This window comes from Podarcis raffonei, chromosome 14 (assembly GCF_027172205.1).
Source record: "Podarcis raffonei isolate rPodRaf1 chromosome 14, rPodRaf1.pri, whole genome shotgun sequence".
NCBI lineage: Eukaryota > Metazoa > Chordata > Lepidosauria > Squamata > Lacertidae > Podarcis > Podarcis raffonei.
In genome coordinates this window covers 3,932,067-3,959,998 of record NC_070615.1, presented here as the reverse complement: position 1 = coordinate 3,959,998, position 27,932 = coordinate 3,932,067, and the positions used below count along the sequence as shown (strand labels likewise).

The following is a 27,932-nucleotide window of genomic DNA, read 5'->3' as shown; positions in this document are numbered from 1 at the left end:
TGCAGGATTTCACTTAAGTGGTTTCTTGGATCTTGGCCATTGACCAAGCTGGTGGTGTTTCTTCAAAGTAGTCATTCGGGTTTCATTTGTTTTTAATATTCTTTGGGGGAAAGAGATAAACATGATGGTTTGACCAAACTAGTTATGTTTTTTTGTTAGAAAGTTAGATATTAAATATGTTGCAGTAGCAATATGAATTATGCTCCCTGTTGAATGAGAATTAAGGCTGTTGGTCTTGTAGGTTTTTGCCTACATTTTTTAAAAAAATGTCTGTATTTGTTTCAGGCACACAGAAGGCAATGCAGGCATATCAAAAGAAAACAAGTCTTCTAGCGGGCAGCCTGCAGTAAAACCAGCTGAAGTGGCATTCCAATCTGCAGCAGAAATTCCATCTTTTCAAGAGCCTAGAGTCCCCTATCCTTACTTTTCTAGTTTGACAGAGAAACAACAGAGGAGATACTTATTTCTGTTGTCTGCATACTTAAATGCTGATCCCAGCCTGATCGATCCATCTGAGCAGAAAGATCATTTACAATATCTGGTAAGGGTTCCGTCTCTATTTCCCATAATAGTAACATGATTTGCTAATACGATGAATAAGTGTTACTAGGTAGCCTTTCATGGAAACAGTAGTGTTGTGTCTGATTGAAGTACAGGCACATGAAGACTACTGTGTGTAGTTCTATAAACTTAGGAAGCTGCCTTGTTCTTATAGTGCAATATTCTCCCTGGCAGTAGATCTCTCCAAGTTCTTCTCCACAGATCCTTTTTCGCTGGAGCTGCTAGGGATATACCTATACCTACTAGGTGCAAAAGGGACGTGGGTGGCGCTGTGGCTTAAACCACAGAGCCTAGGACTTGCCGATCGGAAGCTCGGCGGTTCGAATCCCCGCGACAGGGTGAGCTCCCGTTGTTCAGTCCCTGCTCCTGCCAACCTAGCAGTTCAAAAGCATGTCAAAGTGCAAGTAGATAAATAGGTACCGCTCCGGCAGGAAGGTAAACGGCGTTTCCGTGCACTGCTCTGGTTTCACCAGAAGCGGCTTAGTCATGCTGGCCACATGACCTGGAAGCTGTACACCGGCTCCCTCGGCTAATAAAACGAGATGAGCACCAGAACCCCAGAGTCGGTCACGACTGGACCTAATGGTCAGGGGTCCCTTTACCTTTACCTTACTAGGTGCAAAATGTTTGTTCTCCAGCCAAGCTATGGCTGCTTCATGAAAAGTTTTGTGTAAAGTAGTTTGCCTTGTAGATCTGTCCCTTTTCCCCACCCCACTGAGAATTGCAAAGGAAGAAGAGGTTGCAGTAGCTTGGCGACTCATGAATCCTGATAGATGATGAAAATCACCAAATCCACATTCGTGGAGCAGCAGGTGCATTTCAGGTGGCCTTGGGGAAGGGCTATAGGTCAGTGGCAGAGTGTGTGTATTGCATGCAAAAGATCCCACATTCCGTCCCTGGCATCTCCACTTCTCCGCTGTCAGAGGTAGTATGCTTCTGAGTACCAGTTCTCTGGGGAGAGCGTTGTTGCCCTGGGTTCCTGCTTCGGAGCTTCCTCTGTTCCACTTTTGATTTTTTTGCCCCTTGTTTGTATCCCGTGCTTTTCTTCTAGAAAAAATGGTGCCAGTACTTCATACGCTTGAGTATCCCAGAAAAAAGCATTGGTTGTATCTCTGTTGTGTGTATTCTTTTTGTAAACTCAGTCTAGACTACAACACAGATTTGTCTCTTGGTCTTGTTTTCCCATTAAAGCCCAAGTAAATGTGTCTCTTTCATCACATTTGGAGTGTGAACAATAGCTACTATCTCTATATATCTACATCTATCTATAAATGTAAAAAATAAAGATGCTATATTATGTAGGTTCTTTTTGTTTTTTAGCAAATGAAAGAATTTGTAAGCAAAGAAGTTGGTGATTTCTTGAAGTTTGCTCAAAATGCTGCCAGAAGTTGCTCTAAAGATTATGATAACATCTCAGAGGAGGCCTTGCTTTACACCAAGGTAATAGCTGTAAAAGGTTGCTTTGCTGCTTTCTCACCTTTAAAAACATAGTTTGAAAACTACATAGGAAACAAGGTTTTGTTAGCTGAGAGATGCTATGTGTAACATGTTTAAATATATATATTCTGAGGGAACACATACTCTAATTTCAAAACAGCAACAAATATTTAAGTTGTATACATCTGCCAGTAATAAATGCAATAGAAGCAACTAGCATCTTATGCAGAGGTTATGTTTCAGGGATGGCATGTATATGCAAAAATGTATTTACCATACTTTTCTGTGTATAATACTAGGGGGTTTTTTACTCTAAAATAATGTTCAAAAGTGTGCTGTGCCTCGTCTTATACATGGACACTGAATTTTTTTTTGGGGGGGGGACGGGTGATTGGCTGCAACCGCAAGCAGGAGCTGCAGCCATGAGCAAGAGATTTAGTGGATGATTGTTGGCTGCTAGAAGGGCTGCTTTGGATTGGCTGCTTCTCCTCTAATTGGGTTGGTGATTGGTTTCTGCAGCAAGGACTGCTGTGGATTGGCTGTCACTGCCTCAATTGGCTGCTGCTGTTCTGGGACATGCACGATTGTCAGCTGACACCTTTTCTCAGTCGAGTTAGTGATTCTCTGCTCGGGAAGGGTCTGTTGGTGATCAACTGTCCCTGCGGCAAGTGGGCGGTGGATTGGCAGAAGCCAGCATTCCCCCCCCCCCAAAAAAAAGCTCAACAACTCTGAGCCATCTCCCCCCATTTTCTTAAAACTGAGTCCCCAATTATACATTGCGGAGTCTTATACATGGACACACACAAACACATGCACACACAAACACACTCTTACCTTCCGGAGGCAGCACACCGGATGGGTCTTCTCTGCACCCCCAGAAGAGAGCTTTTAAGCTCTCAGGCTTTCCTACTGGTCTCTGGGAGGCTCTTGTGTAAGTTATAAGTTGCTTGTATTTCAGAACTGAAACTCCATTGTAATTTAGCTATACATTATTTCTGAGACACCGTTGCAGAAGGCACACTTTTACAACCGTATTTTCTTTTACCTTCCAAGAAATTTTTAGCGTCTCGTATTGGTTATGTGACGAAGTATCCTGAATGCTATAACCTACAAGAAGTTATCAGCATCATGGGAGGAAAGTTCTGCACAGAACTGACATTTAAATTGGAAAAATGCCTTCTTGCTTTGGTAAGTTGTACTTTCTGGAGGAAAATGCTTTATACCAAGGCTACCTCTAACTCAGCATCGTCTACACTGGCTGTTGCTGGTGCTCTAGAGTTTCAGGCAGGGATCTTTTCCGGCCCTTCCTGGTGATGCCACTGAGTGAAGGCTGGCAGGGCACTTCTCGTGACAGTTCTGGCACTGAACTCAAGTGTCAGGGACTGGTTGAACACAGAGGAACAGTGGGAGGAACAAGTTGGGGAACCCCTAAGGGAAGAAGTCTCAGAGCCTGGGGATTGGTGGTGGCGCGACAATGAATGGTCAGAGGCAGAAGACTGGGAGGAGGAGCTGTCAGAAACTGAAGAGGTAACAGAGCTTGGTGAGGGGGGAGAATCTGTGGCAGGGAGAAGTCCAGAATCAGAGACAGGAGAGGAGGAGAGCAAGCAGAAGAGATGAGTCAGGTTTGTGAAGAGGCATGGGGCGTCTTCCCCCTCTTGCTGTGACAAGCTTTCCTGCCTCTGGTCTCCCAGAACCAGGGGAGTCATGGAGTGGGAGGAGCAAAGATGGGCATGCAGGCACAGTCTCTGATTGGGATATATATATATATATATATATATATATATATATATATATATATTTATATTTATATATATATAAAATAAAGAGTTAACTCCAGCTTGCTCAGTGTGATTTAGTGATGGCTTGCTGCTGTCACTCGGGCACCATTTTTCATCATTGGACAGTTTGAGTGTTATTATTAACAGTTAAAGTGAATACAGCCAGAAGAAACTAAAAGAGGGAAGGGAGTTTGTTAGGGAAGGGAAAGGAGATGGGGGGAGGAATAGATTCCAGCAGAGCCCTCTGGACATGCACTTCATGCAAATTGTTCCAAGTATGGATCTCAAATGTCTGATAACTTAATTCTCTTGTGCCATTTGTTGAAGGTAGCTTTTCATACTTCCCAGGAGTAAACAAGTCTTCTGACCACTGAGCAATCTGAGTGTAACATTAGTCATTTGACTAAGAGTGTGATCTTGAAAGAAACACATACAGTCATACCTTGGAAGTCAAATGGAATCCATTCTGGATGTCCGTTTGACTTCCAAAACATTCAGAAACCAAAGTGCGGCTTTTCATTGGCTGCATGAAGTTACTGCAGCCAATTGGAAGCCCCGTAGGATGTTCAGCTTTCAAAAATGGTTTGCAAACCAGAGCAGTCACTTCCAGGTTTGCGGCATTCAGGAGCGAAAGCGTTTGAGAACTAAGCTCTTTCAAAAACCAAGTGTCAGGTGTTGGTGTGGTTGCTTGAGAGCAAACAGGCAAACCTGTCTTTTCCAGGCTTTATTCTGGAAACTATTTACAGTGAAGAGTGTCGTAAGTTCATGTCTGGCTCAATCGCTAGCAGAATCTGGGAGTGGTCGGTCCTTGTACCTCCCCCAGTATTAACAGTCACATGACCCCCAACCTTCTCCTCCCCTCCCTGCGCTGAAACCTACTGCACAGAATGGGCACTGGCAAAGGGGTACTTTCCTCCTCTCCGGTTTGCTCAGGCTCGGTGTTGAGGCTCTCCCTAGCATCTCCTGGTCCCTGCACCTCCTCTCCACTGGAGGTGGGGCTTTGCTCCTCGCCAGAGGAGGAACTGCTTCGCGAGATTTTCGGAGGTTCCCTATAACACAACTGCCCTTCCATCTCTGAGCTTATGGCAGGTACCCTGACACCAAAGGTACGACTGTACTGAAGTTTTCTGTTCATTTGGAAGCTGAGCCAAAAGTGTTGGTTCTCTTTTTTCATTCTTTTTTCATTCTAGGGAAAGGTGAGCCTTGTTAAGCGATACTTTCCAAAACTGCCTGCACCAATACAGTTACCTGATAACCATAAAAATAAGGTGGACATTGCAACTCCAGAGCAGAGGGCTTCAGCGCTTCACAATGTAAGTAAATGGGATGCTATCAGCAAGAACTATGACCACACAAACCCCTCAGTGGTGAACCGGCTGTTCTTAACAAACTATTCCTAGTGATTATTTTCTGTCAAAATGTACATCGCATCACCTAATCATTTGTGGTGGCTGATACAGTTTAATGGAAGGTAGAATGGAGACATATACAAGTTTTAATTGGGTCTTGGATCCAAAGAACTGAAGGAGCAGAGAAAGAAAATGTGTTTGTGCAGTTGTGTGAATGGTTGTACAAGTGCTAGTTGAAGGCTTCTTGCAGTGGAGCAACCACAACATGTTGGGGGTCACATTACACTATGAGAAACTCAGTTAATAAACAAGATGTGGTGTGTAACATGTAAAATCCAGTGCACTGCAAGCAGTTGTTGTTTTTACAAGAACCTCTGCAGAGGCTTACCTAAGTGCTTACACTCTTGGGTTTGAGAATCAATTTTCTTGTGTAGTGATCTTCCACTAAGCTGGAAGTGATCCTTTGGTGAGCACACAAGGCTTTTTGCAAGAGGAACAGTACATTCAGAACCAGATGTCCACATTAATCAGTGTTCTTCAACCGTGGTTCCCCAGATGTTGTTGGACTACAACTCTCAGCATCCCTAGCCACCTTATCCAATAGTCCAGCAACATCTGGGGACTTGAAGTTGAACACTGAGTGAGTGAGCTTTTGTTCTGAAAAAGCCTTCAGCATTTTGCTCTATTCTTCCAAGAGTTATTAGGGCATCTAATTCTTCCAAGAGTTATTAGGGCACCTAATCATGCATGCAAGGAAGTTGCTTCCATCTTTAAAATCATTAGTGTTTGAATCCATGAAAATATATCTGCAGTATTAATAAATATATTGATCCCTGCTTTAGAAATTTGGCTCCTCTTTCTCCCCTGCCCCCAAATCAAATGATTTCCCCCCATTATATTTTCCCCTGCTGGATCAAGCACTTTCAGTACATGTCTAATAGTGGAATGTCATACTGCTCTCACTCTGATTTACACTTTGTTTTCTCATTTTGTTTTCAAAAAGGATGTTAGTACAGATCCAAATGCTGAAAAACTTGCATTGAAATATGGTCCTCAGGTAGCGCTGACGAGTGAGTCATTATTTACATTGTTGAACAATAATGGTATGAGTTACAGTGAACAGTGGGAACTTCCGGTTTCTGTGAAAATCATCTCTAATGAAGGTATATGCATGTTATTTATTTATTTATATATATACACACACAGAAATATATTTTGAGCCAAAGGGCTGGTGCTTATTTTCTGGTACATATAATATAAATTGTGTGTTTTCATACATATAGGTAAAGGTAAAGGTACCCCTGCCCGTATGGGCCAGTCTTGACAGACTCTAGGGTTGTGCGCTCATCTCACTCTATAAGCCGGGAGCCAGCGCTGTCCACAGACACTTCCGGGTCACGTGGCCAGCGTGACAAGCTGCATCTGGCGAGCCAGCGCAGCACACGGAAACGCCGTTTACCTTCCCACTAGTAAGCGGTCCCTATTTATCTACTTGCACCCGGGGGTGCTTTCGAACTGCTAGGTTGGCAGGCGCTGGGACCGAACGACGGGAGCGCACCCCGCCGCGGGGATTCGAACCGCCGACCTGACGATCGGCAAGTCCTAGGCGCTGAGGTTTTACCCACAGCGCCACCCGCGTCCCTATTTTCATACATATAGCAGATATCAAATTAGAATATTATTGCCCTGACAACATTTCCTACTAGCCCTTTGAAGATGCTGGTGAATTTTGAACTGTACCCACATACCTAGGGGGGTGCCTAGTTGAACTAATTGAGACTTCCTTCTAAGTAGACATGTATAGGATTGCATTGGACATGCTTAAGGGTTTTGCTGTTAATCTCTTGGAATTATTCTGGAAATGAAGGGGGAGGGAGATATTTCTTTGTAGTGGGGAAAAGGTCAGTAATATCCAGAGGTGTTTTACTATGTTGCAGCAAAAACAACACTTAGCAAATTTGTTAACATCAGGAAATAACAAAGAACAGGAAAAATAGGTAAAGCAAAAAAGCAAAAGTTTATAGAGAGAGATGCACAGAAATATTGCATCCTTCTTACTACTTAGAACAGTAACAGTGTCCAGAGATATGGAGCACAACTAATAATGATTTCTGGTGATATTTTCCTGCTACCTTTTCCCACCCCCACTAAATTGTTCTCCCAAGTTGATTATGACCATTGATTCTATTGCTACATAGTTATTTGCAGTTATGCAGGAGAGGAGACAATCATAGAATCATAGAATCATAGAGTTGGAAGAGACCACAAGGGCCATCGAGTCCAACCCCCTGCCAAGCAGGAAACACCATCAGAGCACTCCTGACATATGGTTGTCAAGCCTCTGCTTAAAGACCTCCAAAGAAGGAGACTCCACCACACTCCTTGGCAGCAAATTCCACTGTCGAACAGCTCTTACTGTCAGGAAGTTCTTCCTAATGTTTAGGTGGAATCTTCTTTCTTGTAGTTTGGATCCATTGCTCCGTGTCCGCTTCTCTGGAGCAGCAGAAAACAACCTTTCTCCCTCCTCTATGTGACATCCTTTTATATATTTGAACATGGCTATCATATCACCCCTTAACCTCCTCTTCTCCAGGCTAAACATGCCCAGCTCCCTTAGCCGTTCCTCATAAGGCATCGTTTCCAGGCCTTTGACCATTTTGGTTGCCCTCCTCTGGACACGTTCCAGTTTGTCAATGTCCTTCTTGAACTGTGGTGCCCAGAACTGGACACAGTACTCCAGGTGAGGTCTGACCAGAGCAGAATACAGTGGCACTATTACTTCCCTTGATCTAGATGCTATACTCCTATTGATGCAGCCCAGAATTGCATTGGCTTTTTTAGCTGCCGCGTCACACTGTTGGCTCATGTCAAGTTTGTGGTCAACCAAGACTCCTAGATCCTTTTCACATGTAGTGCTCTCAAGCCAGGTGTCACCCATCTTGTATTTGTGCCTCTCATTTTTTTGCCCAAGTGCAATACTTTACATTTCTCCCTGTTAAAAGTCATCTTGTTTGTTTTGGCCCAGTTCTCGAATCTGTCAAGGTCATTTTGAAGTGTGATCCTGTCCTCTGGGGTGTTAGCCACCCCTCCCAGTTTGGTGTCATCTGCAAATTTGATCAGGATGCCCTTGAGTCCATCATCCAAGTCGTTGATAAAGATGTTGAATAAGACCGGGCCCAAGACAGAACCCTGTGGCACCCCACTAGTCACTCTTCTCCAGGATGAAGAGGAACCATTGATGAGCACCCTTTGGGTTCGGTCAGTCAGCCAGTTACAAATCCACTGAGTGGTAGCATAGTCAAGACCGCATTTTACCAGCTTCTTTACAAGAATATCATGGGGCACCTTGTCAAATGCCTTGCTGAAATCAAGGTAGGCTACATCCACTGCGTTCCCTTCATCTACCAGGCTTGTAATTCTGTCAAAAAACGAGATCAGGTTAGTCTGACATGACTTATTTTTCAGAAATCCATGCTGACTATTGGTGATCACAGCATTCCTTTCCAGGTGCTCACAGACTGTTTGCTTAATGATCTGCTCCAGAATCTTCCCTGGTATTGATGTCAGACTGACTGGGCGGTAATTATTTGGGTCCTCTCTTTTCCCCTTTTTGAAAATAGGGACAACATTTGCCCTCCTCCAGTCTGCCGGGACTTCGCCTGTTCTCCAGGAATTCTCAAAGATGACTGCCAGTGGTTCTGAAATCACATCTGCCAGTTCTTTTAATACTCTTGGATGCAGTTCATCTGGCCCTGGAGACTTGAATACATCTAGACTAGCCAAGTATTCTTGTACTATCTCCTTAGTTATTCTGGGCTGTGTTTCCTCTGCTGAATCATTTGCTCCAAATTCTTCAGGTCGGGCATTGTTTTCTTTATCGGAGAAGACTGAGGCAAAGAAGGCATTGAGGAGTTCAGCCCTTTCTGTGTCCCCTGTTTGCATTTCACCATCTTCTCCTCTGAGTGACCCCACTGTTTCTTTGTTCTTCCTTTTGCTACGAACATACCCATAAAAGCCTTTTTTGTTGCTTTTAACCTCTCTAGCAAGCCTGAGTTCATTCTGTGCTTTAGCTTTTCTGACTTTGTGTCTACACGTGCTGGCTATTTGTTTGAATTCCTCTTTGGTGGTTTCCCCCCTTTTCCATTTTTTGTACACATCCTTTTTTAATCTTAACTCAGTTAAAAGTTCTTTAGATAGCCACCCTGGCTTCTTTAGGCACCTTCCATGTTTCCGTCTCATTGGTATTGCCTGAAGTTGTGCTTTTACTATCTCCCTCTTAACAAACTCCCAGCCATCATGAACTCCCTTTCCTTTTAGTATTACTGTCCATGGGATCTCACCCAGCACTTCCCTAAGTTTTATGAAGTCGGCTTTCTTAAAGTCGAGAAATTGAGTCCTAGTATGCTTGGCTGCTCCTTTCCGCTGTATAGTAAACTTCAGAAGAGCATGATCACTCGCGCCTAATGATCCTTCCACCTCTACCCCACTAACCAGGTCATCAACATTGGTTAGGACCAGATCTAAAATGGCTGTTCCTCTTGTAGCTTCTCCCACTTTCTGGACAATGAAGTTGTCTGCAAGGCCAGTGAGGAATCTGTTTGACCTTATGCTCTTGGCTGAGTTTGACATCCAACAAATATCCGGGTAATTGAAGTCCCCCATTACTACTATCTCCCTTCCTTTTGCATGCTTGGCCATCTGTTCCAGGAAGGCATCATCTATGTCCTCCGTTTGGCTTGGGGATCTATAGTAAACTCCCACAATGAGGTCACTGTTATTCTTCTCTCCCTTAATTTTGACCCAAATGCTCTCACTTTGGCTTTGAGGTTCTAAATCTTGGATCTCTTCACAGGTATACACATCCCTGACATATAACGCCACTCCTCCTCCTTTCTTGTCTGGTCTGTTTCTCTGAAATAGATTGTATCCCTCCATTATTACATTCCAATCGTGGGACTTATCCCACCAGGTTTCAGTGATGCCTATTATGTCATATTTAGTTTGCTGTACCAAGAGCTCAAGCTCATCTTGTTTATTTCCCATACTTTGCGCATTAGTGTACAGACATTGAAGTCCATTAATCATTCCCCCGTGTCTCTTATTTAAGGATTTTTTCCTCCCACCACTAGGTCTGCGTGCTGTTTGCTCCATTCGGTCTATGACATTTGGATGATCATCTTCATCAATTGATAGACTCCTACCTTCAGGAGCACTGTCTCCCTCCCCCACATTAGTCAGTTTAAAGCCCTCCTGATGAGGTTTCTGAGATTTTTTGCAAAAACATTCCTACCAACCGTTGTGAGGTGCAGCCCATCGCTTGCCAGAAGTCCATCTTCAAGAAACTGCATTCCGTGATCTAAGAATCCAAACCGTTCCTGTTTACACCATTTGCGAAGCCAGTTGTTCACTTCCACTATTTTTCCCTCTCTCCCTGGGCCACGTCGTTCAACTGGGAGGACAGATGAGATGACAATTTGTGCATTTAATTGCTTCAATTTCCTGCCCAGAGCCTCGTAATCTCTTTTGATCTTCTGGAGGCTATTGCTTGCAGTGTCATTGGTTCCCACATGAACCAAGAGGAAGGGGTATTTGTCAGTGACAAGGAACTGATTTGGTATACTGGTTCTCCTCCAACCACTCAGCTAGTTTTTGTGGTTTTTTACAGTAAGGACAGTTGAAATGCAGTGGTTTGTGAAAGGAAAAGGTTTGTGAAAAGCAGAATAAAAAACCCGGAATTATTATTATTATTATTATTATTATTATTATTATCATCATCATCATCATCATCATCATTATTCCCTGTCCATCTTGCTGGGTTGCCCCATTAAAGTTACTGGGAGGAAGTCACTTTTATTTCTCTGCTGGTTAATGCATCTTCTCACATCTTCCTTTACCGTATTTTTCGCTCTATAACACGCACCCGACCATAACACGCACATAGTTTTTAGAGGAGGAAAACAAGAAGAAAATATTCTAAACGAAACAGCAGATGTATGATTTTTGTGGTTCATGCTGTGGCCACAGACATGTGATCTGACGGTGAGTTTGGGGTAGCCCAATGCAAAAATCCTGAAGATCCATGTGGATGCATGCTTTGTAACCACGTTTTTGCACCACTGCGGCCCCAGGCAACAGTGGGTGCATGATTTTTTTGGTGCAATGGACATGCTATGTGATCTGATGGTGAATTTGGGGTGACCCAGTGCAAAAATCCTGAGGATCCATGTGGATCTGTGCTTTGTAACCACGTTTTAAGCGGGGAGGGGAGGAAAAGCACTCAAGGGACAAGGAACACGCATGGGGTGGGTGGAGAAGGATGCTGTTAATAATGCAGAAGAGGGGTATAAGAGGAGAAGGCTCCTCTCCTCTCCCGCTTTGCTCCTTTAAAGCAAGCAGGCTCTCTGTCCCTCTCTCCTCCCCACTCAGCAGCTCTTCTCCCGCTTTGCTGTTTCAAAGCAACCACGGAGGAGGGAAGGAAGGGGAACCATGGATCTTCTGCTCACGACTGCAGCAGATCCCCCGCTATCCGTAGGCATTCGCTCCATAACACGCAGAGACATTTCCCCTTACTTTCTAGGAGGAAAAAAGTGAGTGTTATGGTGCAAAAAATACGGTAATTAAAAGGAAAACAGGAAGTTAATTTGTAGGTAGGTGTCCAAAAAATAACGATTGTGCTACTGGAAAGTGAACATACAGTTTTGTTTTCTTTAAAGGTTTCAGACCAGTCAAAGTTGCCTATATTGATCCCCCTCTCCCAAAGAAAGAGATGGCAGTGAGAGAAAAGAACCATTTGTATCATGAATTTCTGGCAGATTTCCACATGACTAAAAAATCAAGCATTTTGGCGCATGCTGCAATACTAGACAACCCACATGAAGGACTTGTGAGTTCCATTTTTATGCTAATTTAGTTTTATTGAGCAAAAGGGAGAATTTAACTTTCCTGCAACTTACAAAATGGTACTGGATATCTTGTGTTCCCTGATCCTGCATAGAAATCTGCTACAGAATATCTGTTCTTGCTAACCTCCCTTTATATTTTGGGGTGGTGGAAGTTTTAAGTCATCAAGGGTTGCATGGATACATTTCTTAAAAGTCAAGCGCTCATCTTGATCCAGCTTTACCAGAGTCTTTTCCAGAGTGCTTTACCTTTGTTTTCCATTGGTACAGAGCATTTCATCATGCAGATTGAAGGTGCCCCTTGTCATGCTGAGTACCTGGGTGGGCTGGGTCTCTGCAGATCTTTAACTTTCAACCTGCCTCAGTTTGCTCCCCTGTATACAAGGGTTTTCTATCTTTGTTCTGCATGGCTGCCAGATACACACACAGGAAGCTGCTTTATTCTGAGGCAGACCGTTATTCCATCTAAGCCAGCAAAGACTGGCAGATGCACTCCAGGGTTTTAGGCAGGAATCTTTCCAAGATTTACCTCGAGAAATTCCCTTCTTGGTAAAAATAAATAAATGAAACTTTCCCATTTTATTTTTACAACTACCCCCTGTGAGGTAGTTTAGGCTGAGAGATAGTAACTGGTCCATATTCAACTACTGAGTTTCATCCAGCGTCTCTTTGTTCCCAGCCCAACATTCTCAGCCATTACACCACACTCTGTACTATGCAGTGGAAACAGGTTTCCCTAAACCTGTGTTGTGACAATAAAATGTGGCTTTTCTTGATGACAAATGTTGGCATTTAGGGTGGGCATGTATGTACTTGTGACATTAGTGCCCCCTTCTCTCTCCAGGGATCACAGGGCAGTGTACTATTTATCCAGTTTTACCTGCACAACAAACCTGTGAGGTAGGTTAGGCTGAGTGTGGGTTACCCAGTGAGCTTCATGACTTTATGAACACAGCTCTTCACAGTCCAAGTACACCACGGTGTTGAGTGCAGCACTGGCTCTTAAATGTCACTATTTCCATTAATGTGCCTTAATAACAGAAAATGAGGCAAAATTCAAACAGGTAGCTAATTTACAAATCCTTCTACAGGAACATGTTTTCATCACTGATGAACTGGGTTTGAAAATCTTTGAAATGTTTTCCCCATTCCAGTGTATACCTTCTAAACACTTCCATTTCCCTTGTTTTGCTTGTATCAGATGTAACAATCGCAATCTAACAAACCACAATTTGTCAGAACATATGATGTGCTCACTTCCTTCTCTTACTGTGCTTTAATTCAACTACAGTTTCCATTATGTCCAAACAAGGAAATTGTGATTTATTATATTGAGTGCAAGCCCAGATCCAATCCTGGTTTGTAGTCTGAGATTAAGCCACAGTTTCCCAGTTCGGACTTGTTGTTAACAATTTCTGAATGTTTTCCATTATGATAAGAGAGAGTAATAGGAGGAAAAAGATGAGCACAATACAAATTCTTGGTCTGATAAACCATGTCTTTTTACATTGAAATTGTTGTGTCTGAGCCTGACCCCTGAAACATTTTGATGCAGAAATATTGAATAGGCTTCATATACTAACTGTTAAGCAGATCATTTTGTTCACTGTTAAGAGTGGCTCTCTATGTATTTTTTTTTTTTTTTCCTCCTTTAGCTGGGAGCACCACTTGAAGCATGCCAAGGTAGACGGCTTCAAGTACCTGACTCTGTGGATCTAGACTTTGGCACTGATGTGACAGAACTAGAGACGTTTGGTTCTGTATCTAAGCATTCAAATGCTTCTAAACTGGATAACATTCCTGCCAAACCTGCCAGTATATCATCAGAGCATGTGAAAATGGAGAAAGCACCAGTGTTGAACATGAACAGTGGCACAAGCTCACAAACATCCGACTCCATCAGCCTAGACATTCATACCAATGTCACATTGACAACAAAGCCTTCTGCACCAGAGAGCAGTCCTGTGAAACATGAATATATGTCAAAAATCTTATCAAAGCACCTGAAAATGGAGAAAGAGTCAGCGTGGGAGGTAAACAGTGATGTTGGAGAAGGAAGGAGCAAAGGCCCTGAACAGAGGGTAGAATTAAGCACAGAACAGGATTTTAATAGGACTCCAGCATCAAGTGGTGGTGTCTTGGGTTTGGACTGTGAAGCAATTTCATCAGTTAAAGGGTTCAATTCGATGGAAATTGAACCAGATGGCAAAAGAGTTGTTTACGTCAAAGATGACACTCTGGACAAGAATACCTTATTAACTTCAGATAAAAAAGATAACTTCAAGGAAGGAGGTTTGGCTTATGTAGCCAAAGATGATAACTCATCCATTCTCTCCTGCTGCAGTGACACAGATGAGGAATCTTTGATAATTGACACAGGACATAAAAATGGCACTGACTGTGAATCGGGTGTGGTTGCTTCTAACCAAGGCCCTGAAGCAGTTACTCCTGAGTCTCCTTGCTCGAATCAAGCCCTGTTAGGAAAACTGACAAGGATTCCAGTTCAAGAAATGGCTGTGTCCAAAAAAGATTGTGAACAGATGTCTAAAGAATTTGATCCTGTTGGGCAGATTTTGAAAATGCAAGCTGAACTTCTCAGGCCACCTTCTCCACACCGACAAGAGGAGCCACAGATGAATTCTGAAAGAAGCCCTGCACCAAGCCAGGGGTATCCTCCATCAAAAGTACCTTCTGCTATGGAGCCCAAGCAAAATACCACTGTGGATACCAGTAACTTACCCAAGGTTACCTGGACATCATATTTTCAGGGATCTCAAAAAGGTGAGTTTTTTGGTGGCTCTGCTAAGAATGCGGTCCCTGATTGGGCAAAACACTACCAGAATCCAAGTGGTGTACAACAACTTCTGGGACATCCTGGCCAACCACCAGCACTTTCCTCTTTGAGGTTGAATCCAATGTACCCATTAGTCAGACGGCTTCCTTACATGTTGCAGGGCAGAAAACACACCTTTTAAATGGGCGCAGCCTAGTGAATGTGATGAGATATTGACCAACTGCCTTTTTCCTTTCTCTTTTGGGAAGACATGGTTTGGGGTGCAGCTGAAGATTGTTTGGAATATGAACCTCCTCAACAGGGCAATCTTATCTACAAGCTGTTCAGCCTTGGCGACCTGCAGCTACTGGTGCGCTGCCCTGTGCAGAAAGTAGAGCAGAGGCCATCCAACAAGAAAGCAAAAGTCAAAAGGGTAAGCTTTTGTGTTAAGTGGGGCTCGTGTTTTTCCAGACATGTAAAAGAATGCGGTTTTCTCTTTGAGCCAATTCACTTGCCACCTCCTTGGTCAGCAGCCAGAGCTTGATCCACTTTGAGAAGGTGGAATCATAGAATTGCGTTTGAAGAGACCACGAGGGTCATCCAGTCCAGCCCCCTGAAATGCAGGACTCTTTTGCCCAACTTGGGGCTTGAACCCACAACCCTGAGATTACGAGTCTTATCCTTAATCAACTGAGTTAATTGCTTAGCTCCAGCTCCCACCCGACAGCATCCTCTTGCTTTAGCTGCAGCTCCCTCTGAGCCCCTCCCCACTCTGGGTGGCTGACCTGCATGCTATGCTGGAGTGCTGGCAGCAGCTGCAAGTCCCACTTTCTTCACCAAAGCAGAGAATAAGGAAATGAGGACTCCCTGTGCTACTGCTTTCCCCACTACCCCTTTCCACCAGCTCCTTGTGTGCGGCATCTGTATAGTTACAGTACATTATCTTCCAAGACTCCTTTCATTAAAAAAGTCCTATAATTCTATGATGGAAGGAAGTTAGGGGGAAACTACTTATGGTGCTTTTCCTGACACTTCGTTGGATCAAATTTGTTGCTGCTTCTCTTGTCGTGCCAGCTAAGCAGAAAGATGAGGAGCCTCCCAGGATGATTGGAGGCTCCTCCATGGCAGCTTGGGGTGTGTGAACAACAACATGGTTGGGGCTCCATTTCTCCATAAACAATCAGCTTTGCTGCTTGAGGGTGCTGTTAGATAAGTGTTTCTCAAGCTTGGGTCTCCATCTATTGTTGGACTACAGTTCCCATCATCCCTGACCACTGGTCCTGCCAGCTAGGGATGATGGGAGTTGTAGTCCAATAACAGCTGGAGACCCAAGCTTGAGAAGCACCATGTTAGATCCATGCTTTGCTACAGATGCCTCAGTGGCATCTGTAGTACGAAGCACCATTCACCAGCTAAGGTTGCTCTTCAACAGAAAGGACCTGGCCACTGTTACCCACATCCTGGAAAGTTGTTTGTTGTTTGGATGATTGCAACCCATTATAGGTGAGGCCACCTTTGGAGTTTCTTCACACTTCAGTTCATTCAAAGTACAGGTGCTAGACTACCAGCCAGAATAGGAATTTTTCAGCCCTGCTGCCTGAGTTCCTTTTAACTGGAGATGACAGGGTTTGAACCAGGAGCACTGTCCTTTGCTTCTGATCTATGGACCTATTGCCTCCACAGTTCAAACCAGAATCCAATCTAGGGTTGATGGATCAAGCTAGTATTATGGTTATAATACTATATATTCTCCATTTCAAAAATCCCTACTGTTTTGTTCCTTTCTGCTATGAAGTAACATTCTACTGCCAATGCCATACAGTGAAATGTAAGGGGCAGAGTTTATCCTCTGAAGAATTGGAGAGGCATACATTTGGGGAAATGTTATTGCTACTCTGCAGAAGATAAGTAACACAAATGATGCTTATAAAATTAGTTTGTGGGGAGTTGCCTCAGAATATCTTAGTCCTCTTTTTGTCCTTGAACTTCCTAAAGGTGGCAGCATTGCACTTCTGGATTTTCAGAATACCCCGTGTATTCCATTCCCATAGGTGCAAATGTTAAGTACAATGAAGTCAGGTCATATAATCAGTATCTTTAGATTGTGGCTATCCATAACAAACTTTCCCAATGTGAGTAGATTGCACTGTATCGATGATGACATATAGAGCCATTACAAATAAGCATCTATGCAAAATTGAAACCACGGTGTGGTTGTGACCTCAAGACTGTTTATTCCAGCAGTGGCAATTACTGCTGTGGTGCTCTTAAGAGAATACAAAAGGGTGAGAAACACTGTGTACTTTTTAAATTTACCCTGATGCTACACAGCTGAAGGGAGGCAGACTCTGAGCTCTCATAAGTTTTCCACATTTATATCCTTACAATGCATGTATTGAAAAGTTGCATAGCAGAGGAAGTGGGACAGGGTGTCATGGGCTGCAGGGTGGCCTCCAGCGGGTGGGCCCAGCGCTGCCTGAAAACTCAGTGCGGGGTGGGACATGGGTGGTGCACAGCCTGCAGGGCGCCCCAGCTGCTGCATCCCTCCTGCCACAAGCGGGCGCAGTGCTGCCGGAAAAAGCAGCGTGGGGTGCACTGCTGGAAGGGCACCTGGAATGGACACCCGGGAGAGGCGTGTAAGTGCCGGCCTGCAGGTGTTCCTCCCAAGTCCTGGGCGCCCTCCCAGCGGTGCACCCCACAGTGTTTGTTCCTACAGCGCTGGGCTGGCGCACGCCAGCTGCTTCAGTCCCAGGAGGGATGCGTTCGCTCAGGCAACGCACTTGGATGCCCCACCTCCATGGCACACATACCTCCTTGCCCCAGGCGCCAGCGGGAGTTGCTACACTGGTGTGCATATTGTAGAACCTTCACAAAAAAGATAATCACCCAGAAGTTACTTCCTTTGCTACTTTGCATCTCAAAATAGTTTTCAGATTAAGGGAAGACTTCATGAACCCCAGGCCTGGTCCCAGATAAGTCCAGTCTGGCAGTGGCAGTGAATCAGATTCTGGTTATTTATGAAGTATATAGACTAAAAAGATGTTAACCAAGTGAAAACACCCCCTCCCCTCTGGTTTTGCAGTACTTTCCAGTTTACGTATTGCCAAAGCTAGAATATCAAGCCTTCTATGGAGTGGAAGCATTAACTGAAGGTGAAATATGTCGTCTGTGGACAGAGAGTTTGTTACATTCAAGAAGTTCATTTACAGTTGGTAAGTTCAGTCCTGCTGAACATAAGTTGATTCGTTCTGGGTTAATATTTTCTGATCCTGCACTAAGGGGATCATAAATTCCTGTCATTTTCTTTCTGCAAAATTCTTCACAAAACCATTTTTTTAAAAAAAATGGACCAACTGGGAATAATTTCTCAATGGAAAAACTATGCTGAATGTTCCAGTATGTAATCAAGTCCTGTGGCATGCATATGAAATTCATGGCCACAAAGATGTGGCAATGGCACTTTTGATGGATAGCAGAGCCAGGCCAGAGTTTGGGGGTGCAGTCCCTCAGAATTCCACCAGGGGCTGGAGCCTCTCTGATTGGCTACCAAGGCAGCCAGTCAGAGGGGGGTGGAGCCAACACTTTGGGAGGGAGAATAAAAGGAGCTGTTTCTGAGGGAGAGAGTTGGATAGGGATAGAGAAGGGAAAGAGATGGGAGAGAGGGACAGAGATAGGGTGTAGTTTGGGAGATGGAAATTAGGATAGGGAGGGAGAGCTGGTTCTGATTTGAGTTGAACATCAACACTGAGGAGACTAGCAAGAGGAAAGAGCCTCGTGGTTTAAGATAGGAAGACCATGTGGAGTGTCTTGGGAGGGTTACAGACAGGAGTTATCTGGAGGGCTGAGTTTGAGCAGGGAGAGGGAGAAGCTGTGGGAATACAGACTACCTGGGTCTCATTCCAGCCAGGAGGGGAGAGCACTTCTAGGAAAAGAAGAATCCCAAGCCAGTAACAAGGGGTGAAGTGATCCCCTGGGTCTGTTAGACTAATCTGAATACCTCAGGAGTGGGATTACTAGTTAACTGACAAAAAGAACCCCTTTGCTCTTGAACCAAATTAATAAACTGTGTTAAAAACATTGACCTGAAGCTTCTGCTGGACCTAAGCATAAGGACCTAGAAAGGAGTAACAGAAACTGAAGTGTAACAGCTGATTTTGAGTAGAGGGAGTTTAAGAGAAGATGTGCCTGTACTACTGTGTTTAAGCCTGTAACATAATCATATTTAGCTTAAGTAATAAGTTAACTTCTACCTGAATAACGCATCTCCTGACCCAACTTTGTTTCACCAACAACTACTTCTTCTTTGTAAATAAAACTTCTCTTGTTTGGTTAACTCCAGCCTGAGACTCCTTGAATCACAGTTTCTCTCACACAAGATAGCTTGTGGTAAATTGCAGACATTCATTTAATTGGCATACTGTGAGGTGGGTCCGCTATATTTAATTGGGAGCAGGATGAATCTGCTTCATATTAATTGGTGGTTAGCGGTGGGATCTGCTACAGCCCCATGCATACACGGCCTTTTAAAGGGATTAGAAAAACCCCAGGGAACATCAGTCTATTAGCTATGATAGCTAAAAGGAGCATCCCTTTTGAGAAGCAGCCTGTCTCTTGAAGATGGAGCTAAATGGAACAAAGTCATTGCCTTCATGTGCTGCTTGTGGATGTTCAGAGATATCTGGCTGCTTGCTGTTGGAAACAACTGATCCCAGAAGGCTATTCTCAAGTAACATATTGCACAACTTGTAAGAAGAAAAATAAAATCAGGCCTGTACTTAGCAGAAGTATGCCTAGAGAATAGGAATCTGAGTGTGTTGGATTATTGGTCCTTTCATTGAATCAAAGAATTGTAACCCTTTGAAAATATCCAAAATATTCCAAATATCCAAAGGGTCATTATGACCATAAGCAACATTATTTGGAGTGTTGAAGGCAAATTCTTGATAGTCAGTGCCCTTCCTAAATAGACTTATTGCACTGCTAACAACAATACAGGGCTGGGTGAGAGAGTTTTTGCTACTCCATTACTGGCTAGTGGAGAGTAGCACCGCACCCCATAGTTGAATTCAACTGGATTTAACCATTGAGGACTTACCTTTAGTTGTGCAGAGCAGTTGCTACTATGATATCATTTGCCTTGGAATAAAGAAATCTCTTCAAAACTGAGCACCCTGAGTTAGCAAGTTTACCAGCTCTGGAAATTAGCAAAATGGAAACATATCCCAGGTCCCCATTCCAGCAGCACAGCATAGTTTTAGTTTGTCTACCCGTGTGATTTTTAAGAGCTGGACTAAATCAGTTTCGCAAGTATGAACAGATGGCTTTTTCTACTTTTTAATGATATTGCATTTCATCATTTTATAAGCCGCTTTGTGGGTTTTTGAGTGTAGGGCAAGGCAAGAAAAAAACCATACATAACTGGAAATAATAAATAAATAAATGCTTCTTTGAAGGTAGTTGAGTTACTGATAAAATATACACACTGAGGATGCCCAACCTCTCTCTCCTTCTGGCTCACAGGGATTTCTTGGTTAGAGGGATAAAGTTTAAAAGCAAACCAACCAAAAAACAAACAAACCCCCACCTCTTGATAATCTTCCCTTCTTGTGTAACCAGCCATGAAGTATGACTGATAATCTTGCTGTCAGGAAATTGACATTTGCTTGGAGTTGATAGCAGTATGTCGAATACAATGTCTATGTAAAGTTTACCTAACTTCAGAGCGCTTTTGGCAAAGCACATGTGGTGGCTGGAAAGGTGCCCCACATTTAATGGCTGAACTGAAATTCAAACAAAGCACAATACAGATTCAAGACTGCATTAGTTAGTAAGTGACAGAACATTCAAACAAGTAAGTGTTTAAATACTCTCTCCATCTCTGTGTATAGAGATGAATCAAAGAAATTAGTTGCAGAAAGAAACTTTCAGTTCAAGTTTATTAATTGTTCACAGACTTCTGCACTTCAAAAAGCAAATGTTTGATTCTGTACACAGAAAAATCCAGAAAAGCCTGCTAACAATGCATTTTTCCTTGTTAAAGATTTAAACAGGTTTGGAGCAAGCAATACGCATTGATAGCTGAACAATTTAGAGGGTGGTCAGTGGATGTTTTTGTTTGTTAGTTTTTAAAAAAGAAACCAGTACATTACCAGCCACCAGCTCCTATATGTGGCCCAGTGGTGACCAATGGCATTTAAGGCCTGAGACTAGAAAGATGGCTGTTTTAGGGGGTTCAGTAGAACTCACTCCTGGGTAAGTACAATAGGATGGTAGCCATCAGGATTTTGGGGTTTGTTTTACCTGGTCTCTCTTTATAGTTCTTAGTTTTGTTTTATTGAAGTTGTGATTGTGTCATGATCTTTTAATGCTAGTCTCTCCTCCATTACTTGAGAATTTCCTTCATCTTTGTTGTGCAGTTCCTCATTTTTCATTGTGAAACTGTTTGGTATTTTTTCTTTTCTTCAGGTCATGTTGATGCCTTGACTTCAAAGTTGTTTCTTCTTGAGCAACTGCCTGCAGAAGGGCTGAAAAAAAGATTTGGCACATTTAAGTGAGTGAGCTTCCTATAATGTAGAAAATTTACAAGGTATTTGTTAATGACAGCTTCAGAAGAAGAAGCATATCTGAACAAGCCAGCTCCTTTTAAATGTCATTCCTCAAGTTACTACACTGTTAACAGTGCATTTTTATTTTATAACTTTGTTGTGACCACCCTGGTTGAGGTATATTCTCTATTCCAACTCTACATGTTAATGATACAAATAAAATACAGTACAGGGTTACCCCTTCACCAGGTGCTACCTGTTGGTTTGTTGCTATGGTTTGGGTAGATGATATACTTAGGCAGAAAGCTGATGGATCATTTAGTAAAACCGAACAGACAAATTGGATGACATTAAGTTGAGGGAGGGGGCCTTTATTGTCAGGTGAATTTCCCCCATTAAACCATAGGTAGCACTTTCAGTTCACGCTGAATCCTTGCCAAAGCAGGCTTCTTTCGTCATTGTGTGTGTTCTGAACAGTCAGGTGACACAGGCCACACACTTCCAATGTTCACTTTGCTGTCATGATTCTGAAGCTTTCCTTTTGTGAAAAAACGTAATATGAGACTCTCTTGCCGGATTTCCCACATGTCTGGTGCTGTGGTGGCTGAATGGGGCACTACAATGTTACTTCGGTTTTTGAACATCTCCATTGACAAACGTTTCGGTTTTCGAATGCTGTAAGCCTGGAAGTACCATATTGGCCCGAATATAAGCTGCACCTTTACAATTGGAAGTGGGGGAAGAAAAAATAATAATACCTGGCTGCATATGGGGGGGGGGGAGCCGTGCTACATTGCCAACGGCCTTTCCCCTTTCTTGCTTTCTCCCTTCCTGGCCTTGGAGAGGACGGGGGACTACGCACAGGGCGGGCGTCACTTTGCCGCACTCCTGGCACTGTTTGCCCTGCGCTCCTGGCTGCACACCATAAGTTTGTGAATATAAGCTACACTTTAACTTTTTACGGTTGGAATTTGGGGAAAAAGTTAGGCTTATATTCAGGCCAATACAGTAAATGCTTCGGTTTTTGAACGCACCTCAGAAGTCAAACATGAAACACAGCTTCTGTATTGAGTTTTCTGTTTTGAGGCTTCCATACTGAGTTTTCAGTTTTCGAACACATCGGAACTCGAACGGTCTGCTGGAATGGGTTACGTTCGAAAACCGAAGTACCACTGTATAGGACTAAGTAGCCTGGTCAACTGATCAGGGAAGTTTGTCAGAATATACAAACTATGTAGCTGTATGTGTGTATGTTTTTGAGAGACCAATGATTTATAATGCGCTATTTTTTAGTGTTCATGAAACACTTCACTCAAATTATTTGTTGCTTATGAATGTTAATCTTTCTGTAAGTGTGGAACTGGCACTTTTACAAGCACCACATAGGTACAAATAGTGTTAATTCTATGATTGCAAGAAACCTGTTGGTTTTAGGCAGGCGCCTTTGCTGTGTTGTTCTCAGCACCTGCTAAAAGCCTTTTGTTTTAGGCAAGCCTTCCCAGACATACAATGTTAACATGCAATTTTATTATGTACATTTTTAGCAACTGTTTATATTTTGATAAGATCAGACACTAAAAACAAGTTAACATAGTTTTTATCAGCATTTTAAGATGAATGTTTTATATTCTAGGTAAGCTTCTTAGAAGTTAAGAATGATTAAGTGGTATATAACCATCCTGTTACATTAATAAATTTACACATGCAGGCCAGCAAATTCACTGAATATTCTCCAACATATACTGAAGAAAGTGACTGGGTATGTATTTCCTTTTACTTTATTTCTAACTCCATGGTCCTATGCTAATTTTGTGAATAAGTACCAGAAAAGCCCTTGCAGACTTAGAGCTCCAGGTGCATAAGGAAGGCTCACAAGCTGGAAGGTCCTAGGGAGCCATGCAGTGGAAGGCAACAAGAAAAGAAAAGGGGCATGGGTAGCAGGATCCAGGACCAAGAACCGCGAAAGCTGCTGAGCCAAGGTTGTGAGAATGAAGGGAAGGCAGGGCTGAAGTCATGTCATCGGCAGACCCAATGCAAAAAAAGATCCTGGGCTGAGAGAAGCCACATTCACAGACCAGTAAGCTATCCAGCAGAGGAACAAAATGAGGAGAATTCTGCACTTGTTTAGCCAGTGTCCTGACCTGAAAGATTTTCATTCATTCTTTTGTTAATCTTTTTATATGGCACTTTTCCATGGGATTGTGACTATAGTAACTTGCAACATGTCGGACAATCAGCAATAATTAGCACAATTCAAAACTGGTGTGAACAATTGCAAATAACCATAGTGTTAGTCAGCAAGTACAAGGTAAGATTGTCAACAGTAGGAATAAACTGACCTAATCCAGCATCTTGAAACCAAACAGGAGAAGAGAATAGAGCTGAACATAGCAACAAAAATGCACTGTGCTCATTGCCAAACAACATAGGGTTCTCCATAGGCATGTTGTTTGCCAGCCACACACTTTGCTTGTGGCAGCCTTTCTCCCAGCTCTCACCTGGGTCTCCTTGCTGAATCTCTTCTCTCCATATGGGAAGATAAAGATTGCCAGTCCTCCTTCAGACCCTGCATGCACTCACAGTGCTGCTCTTTCTCAGGCTCTCCCCCTTAAGCCCCCCCTTCACGCACTGTCTTCCACACCCAGGCCTTAGCATGCTTCAGAGCAGTGGAGCAGGGTGTGATACATAGAAAGGCTCAGGCTCTTGATGTTAGTGTGCCTCCACCAAGCACCCCTTCCAGTAGTTCTGTGCCCAGGAAGGAACCATTTTGGGCAGCCACATAAAGGCCAGGCAGGGGAGAACAGGCTTCCTATGGATTGAGCACCTTGGAAGGACTGGTGACTCCAACTGCTAAGCAGCCTATCTTCTATGTCAGAGATGCAAGTTCTGGGCATGAGAACAAGCTCGCTTGCCTCTCTCCTTGCTCCATCACACCCGAGTGCTGAGTGCTACTTCATCTGTAGAATATACCCTCATGTGATGTAAGCATGTGAAGGTGGTGTGCATCACCTGTGTACATGTGTTTTCCCCTACACTTCACAAACACATTTATTTATTTAACCAATATATTATTTATTTAACACATATGTGTTTGTGAAGAAAGTGACACGTGCTAAGCAGTCCTTGGAGTTGACTGGATCTAAAAGTCCCAAGTGAAAACTACAAGGTAGTAGAGTAATGGAGGGAGCATAGGAAACAGTTGGCATTCCTGGCTACCTGCTCGAACTCAACGGTGACAAAGCCTTCTGCATTCCTCCTCCCAGAACCAGTGGTTGAAGAAAACAGTGTGGTGGTGAGGATTCTATGTGCAAGTTGTGTTTGCTTTCAAAGGACTTTGCATAGTGCAGGAGGTGGAACATTTAGCCTTGTATGAGTCACAGCTCTTAATGTGGTGATCACACTAGAGTGCCTACTCCAGTGCAGTACATCTGGCAAATGGGAACAGAATACCCTTGTGCTCTTCCCTTTCTGTACTGTTCATTTGCTTCAAAGCCACAAAGCAAACCATTTTAGCCTCCATTTGTACTTTTAGTTTGCAGGAGGGCTCTTACCTATTGGCTCATGCAGCAGGAGACTCTTCTGTTACCATCTATAAGAGCTGCGACGGAAAATCTACTCGAGCAACGTACAACTTGCATTCAGCTCACTCTGCCCTGCCCAGCATACCTTCTGCCCTCTCAGTTCCGTGGGTGCCACTAGATCCCAACATCCCTCTGCCCTATCATTTTGCTCAAGGGCGAGTTCCATGCACTTTCCCACCAAAGCCAGCAAACCCTGTGAAGAACCAGAAGGTGAGATTTTAATATTATGTTTTCCATAACATGGTCATTTTTTTGCATTTTATGGCCATTTGATCTCACCATTTTACATTTATATATATTTCCAGTATATAGGTGTGCTTGTGTATATCTGCCAAGTGAAGATTTTGTGTATTCATTCCTTTTCTGTTCCGTACCTTTGACATATGAAAGATACCAGGGTGCCTAGTAATATGTAGCGTAAACACTTCATACATCTGATGAAGTGGACCCTGGTCCACAAACACATGTGCCTTTTAAGGAACCACAAAGACTCTTGGTAGTTTTAGAAAATTGTATGTGGTTCCATTAAAAAAAAAGGAACCTCGTGTTTTTCTTGACTGTGGCTGTGTGATTACTTCTAATGTAGGAAAACATGATTTTATTGTTCCAGTTAGAAACATATAATTTTATGTGGGTGGTTGTTTCTTCTTTTTTCTTTGTAAATAAAACTAAACAGCTCCACTGAATGTATACATTTTCAGTCTCTTCCAACTATATAGTTGAAGCAGTGAGAAAATGTTCAATCTCTTGCAGCTCATAAGGAAGTCAGACAGGCCACACTGCTGCATCTACCCCACTATTATCTCTGCTAAGAGGCAACAGCTCTGGGGTTCCTTGCAGAGATCCTTCTGCCCTGAAATTATTTTCTAGTGATCTCAGGAGTTGAACCTGTGGCCTTCTCTCAACAGAGCCACAGCTCCTTGTGGGTTTTATTTGAAATATTTATGAGAATGGGGAAAAGAAATATATTCTGTAAAATCAAATATCTGGTCACCCTGAACTGCTCAAAAGATAAGGAAGAGCTTAACAAAGCTGCAACCTGTGATGTTATACTTGTAGACAAATGACCATAAGCATAAGAAACTTAAGAACTTCTCCATCTATTCCAATATTCTGTTTCTAACTGGTCAGCCAGGTACCTCTGGTAAGCTTGCAAGAAGAGTATGAAGGTAGCTGCATGACCCTGTTTGCCCCCAGCACCTGGTAGGGTTGCCATATTTCAAAAAGTGAAAACCAGGACACCCCATTTTACAAAAAGGCCCCCAAAACATGTTATTTTTGGTTGACTTGCCTGAGATCCAGTACAAAGCACCGCCTTTCAGAATTTCCCCCCTGACATCAATTCCACCTTTGAAATCCCAGTAATATCTGGGGAAATCTGGATGTATGGCAGCCCTTGCACCTAGTATTTGGAGGTCTACTTCTCTCTACATTGAGGCTCCATTTTAACTGCCATAGCTGATTGGTCTAATGACATCAATGAATTTGTCCAATGCTTTTTGAAGCGATCCTAAGCTAACAGCCGAGACCACATCCCACAGTAGCAAATTCCCTAATTACGTCCTGTGTGACAAAGTACTTTCCTTTTTATCACTATTGAATCTACTGCTTATTTACTTCATTGAAAGACTTTAAATTCTAACATTTTGTCTGTGGAAGAGAAATGCCCTCCTCTAAACACCACGTTTCCCAAGAGTAGCTGGTGAATGGTTTATGGAGTAAGCTTGAATTCTAGTACTGCTTGAACTTGCTGATTGGTGTAAAACATTGAAGCTGCAATCCTCTACATGTTTATTTGGGAGTAAGCCATATTGAACTTGGTGTGGCTTAGTGCTGAGTAAAGTTGCATAGTATCGCACAGTGTGTCTTAACACTGGGAATGTGGCCCAGTGTATAAGGGAAACAGCTGCTTCTGCTGCTATATAATCATTATTTAGTGCCAGCAAAGTGAAGGGTGTTATCCAGTATCCAAAAGTGACTTGTTACCTCTCTTATATATTAGCCAGAACAAGCTCAGAGGTGTGGGTGGGACAGGGAGCAAAAAGGTACTGTATAATGTACAGCTAAAGAGAGATGAGTGTAAATCTGCAATGGCTTTTCTGAAAAGGTGAATTCGGGAGATTGTGAGGAAAGAGGAGTGTTTAAAAACACGAAGAGGCTGTTTGAACCACAGAGAATATTGTGGTAGAAAACGTAGAGATAGAAATGGAGAAGGAGGCGAAAGGTGTAGGCAGCTTGCCCAGCTTGAAAGCAAAAAGAGACTGCAAGGGAAGTTAAATAAAATACCTGCAATGTTATGCAACTGCATTTGGAATACTGTGGGCAGTTCTGATAACCTCACATAAAAAAGAACACTGTAGAGTTGAAAAAGATTCAGAAAAGGGCAACCAAAATTATCAAGGGTTTAGAATGACTCTTCTACAAGGAGAAGTTGCAGACTTTTTAGTTTAGAGAAAAAATGTTTAAGAGGTGACATGAGATAAGTTTATAAAATTATGCATGGCATTGTAACTGATGGTAAAGAGAGGCAGTGTGACCAGTGTGGAGATTGGGGCATCATGGATCATGGAAAATGGCTTGTTGTCATTTTGGATGTAGAGTGCCCTAGACCTTTGAGATGATACGGAGGTGTTTTCAGAAGCTGCATGTGATGTGAGCTCTGTGACTGGAACTCCCCAAGTCTTTTTTTATTTTGCATGGAGCAGGCAGGGGTGTGCAGTTTGGATTGGTGGTGAGGGAGAGTCTAACTCTTTAGCCCTGTACTACAGCCTCCGGTGGAATTATGCATATCAAAAGTGCTATTAGCTTAAGCTATTAACCCAGACGTTTCCCCCCATCTATCGTATAGATCTAGTTACACCAAATCAGGGCAGCTGCCTTTGATTAAATGCAAAAGCATCAGAAGGCTTCCACATCACTTGTAGGTTTTCAGGAAACTTAAGATATAAGCGCTTGTTCCTGAAAGCTCTACTTGTGTCTTTTTTAAGAGTAACTCAGGAAGTAGCTAGC

The 27,932-nt window shown here is 43.1% G+C and overlaps 1 protein-coding gene across 3 annotated transcripts in view; it reads left to right on the top strand.

Moving 5' to 3' along the window:
- The window catches only part of LOC128402200 (little elongation complex subunit 2-like), a 100,520-nt gene that overhangs the window by 3,717 nt on the left and 68,871 nt on the right, over window positions 1–27,932 (top strand). For 2 of the 3 annotated variants that reach the window (XM_053366208.1, XM_053366207.1), the window contains exons 3-14: window positions 286–541; window positions 1,882–2,001; window positions 3,052–3,186; window positions 4,967–5,089; window positions 6,129–6,288; window positions 11,839–12,008; window positions 13,680–14,805; window positions 15,067–15,230; window positions 17,880–18,009; window positions 21,263–21,347; window positions 23,051–23,101; window positions 24,875–25,133. In XM_053366208.1, coding sequence (XP_053222183.1) covers window positions 286–541; window positions 1,882–2,001; window positions 3,052–3,186; window positions 4,967–5,089; window positions 6,129–6,288; window positions 11,839–12,008; window positions 13,680–14,805; window positions 15,067–15,230; window positions 17,880–18,009; window positions 21,263–21,347; window positions 23,051–23,101; window positions 24,875–25,133 — 2,779 coding nt within the window. The remainder of the gene's footprint in view (window positions 1–285; window positions 542–1,881; window positions 2,002–3,051; window positions 3,187–4,966; window positions 5,090–6,128; window positions 6,289–11,838; window positions 12,009–13,679; window positions 14,806–15,066; window positions 15,231–17,879; window positions 18,010–21,262; window positions 21,348–23,050; window positions 23,102–24,874; window positions 25,134–27,932) is intronic. The other variant, XM_053366209.1, reaches the window with a different exon arrangement.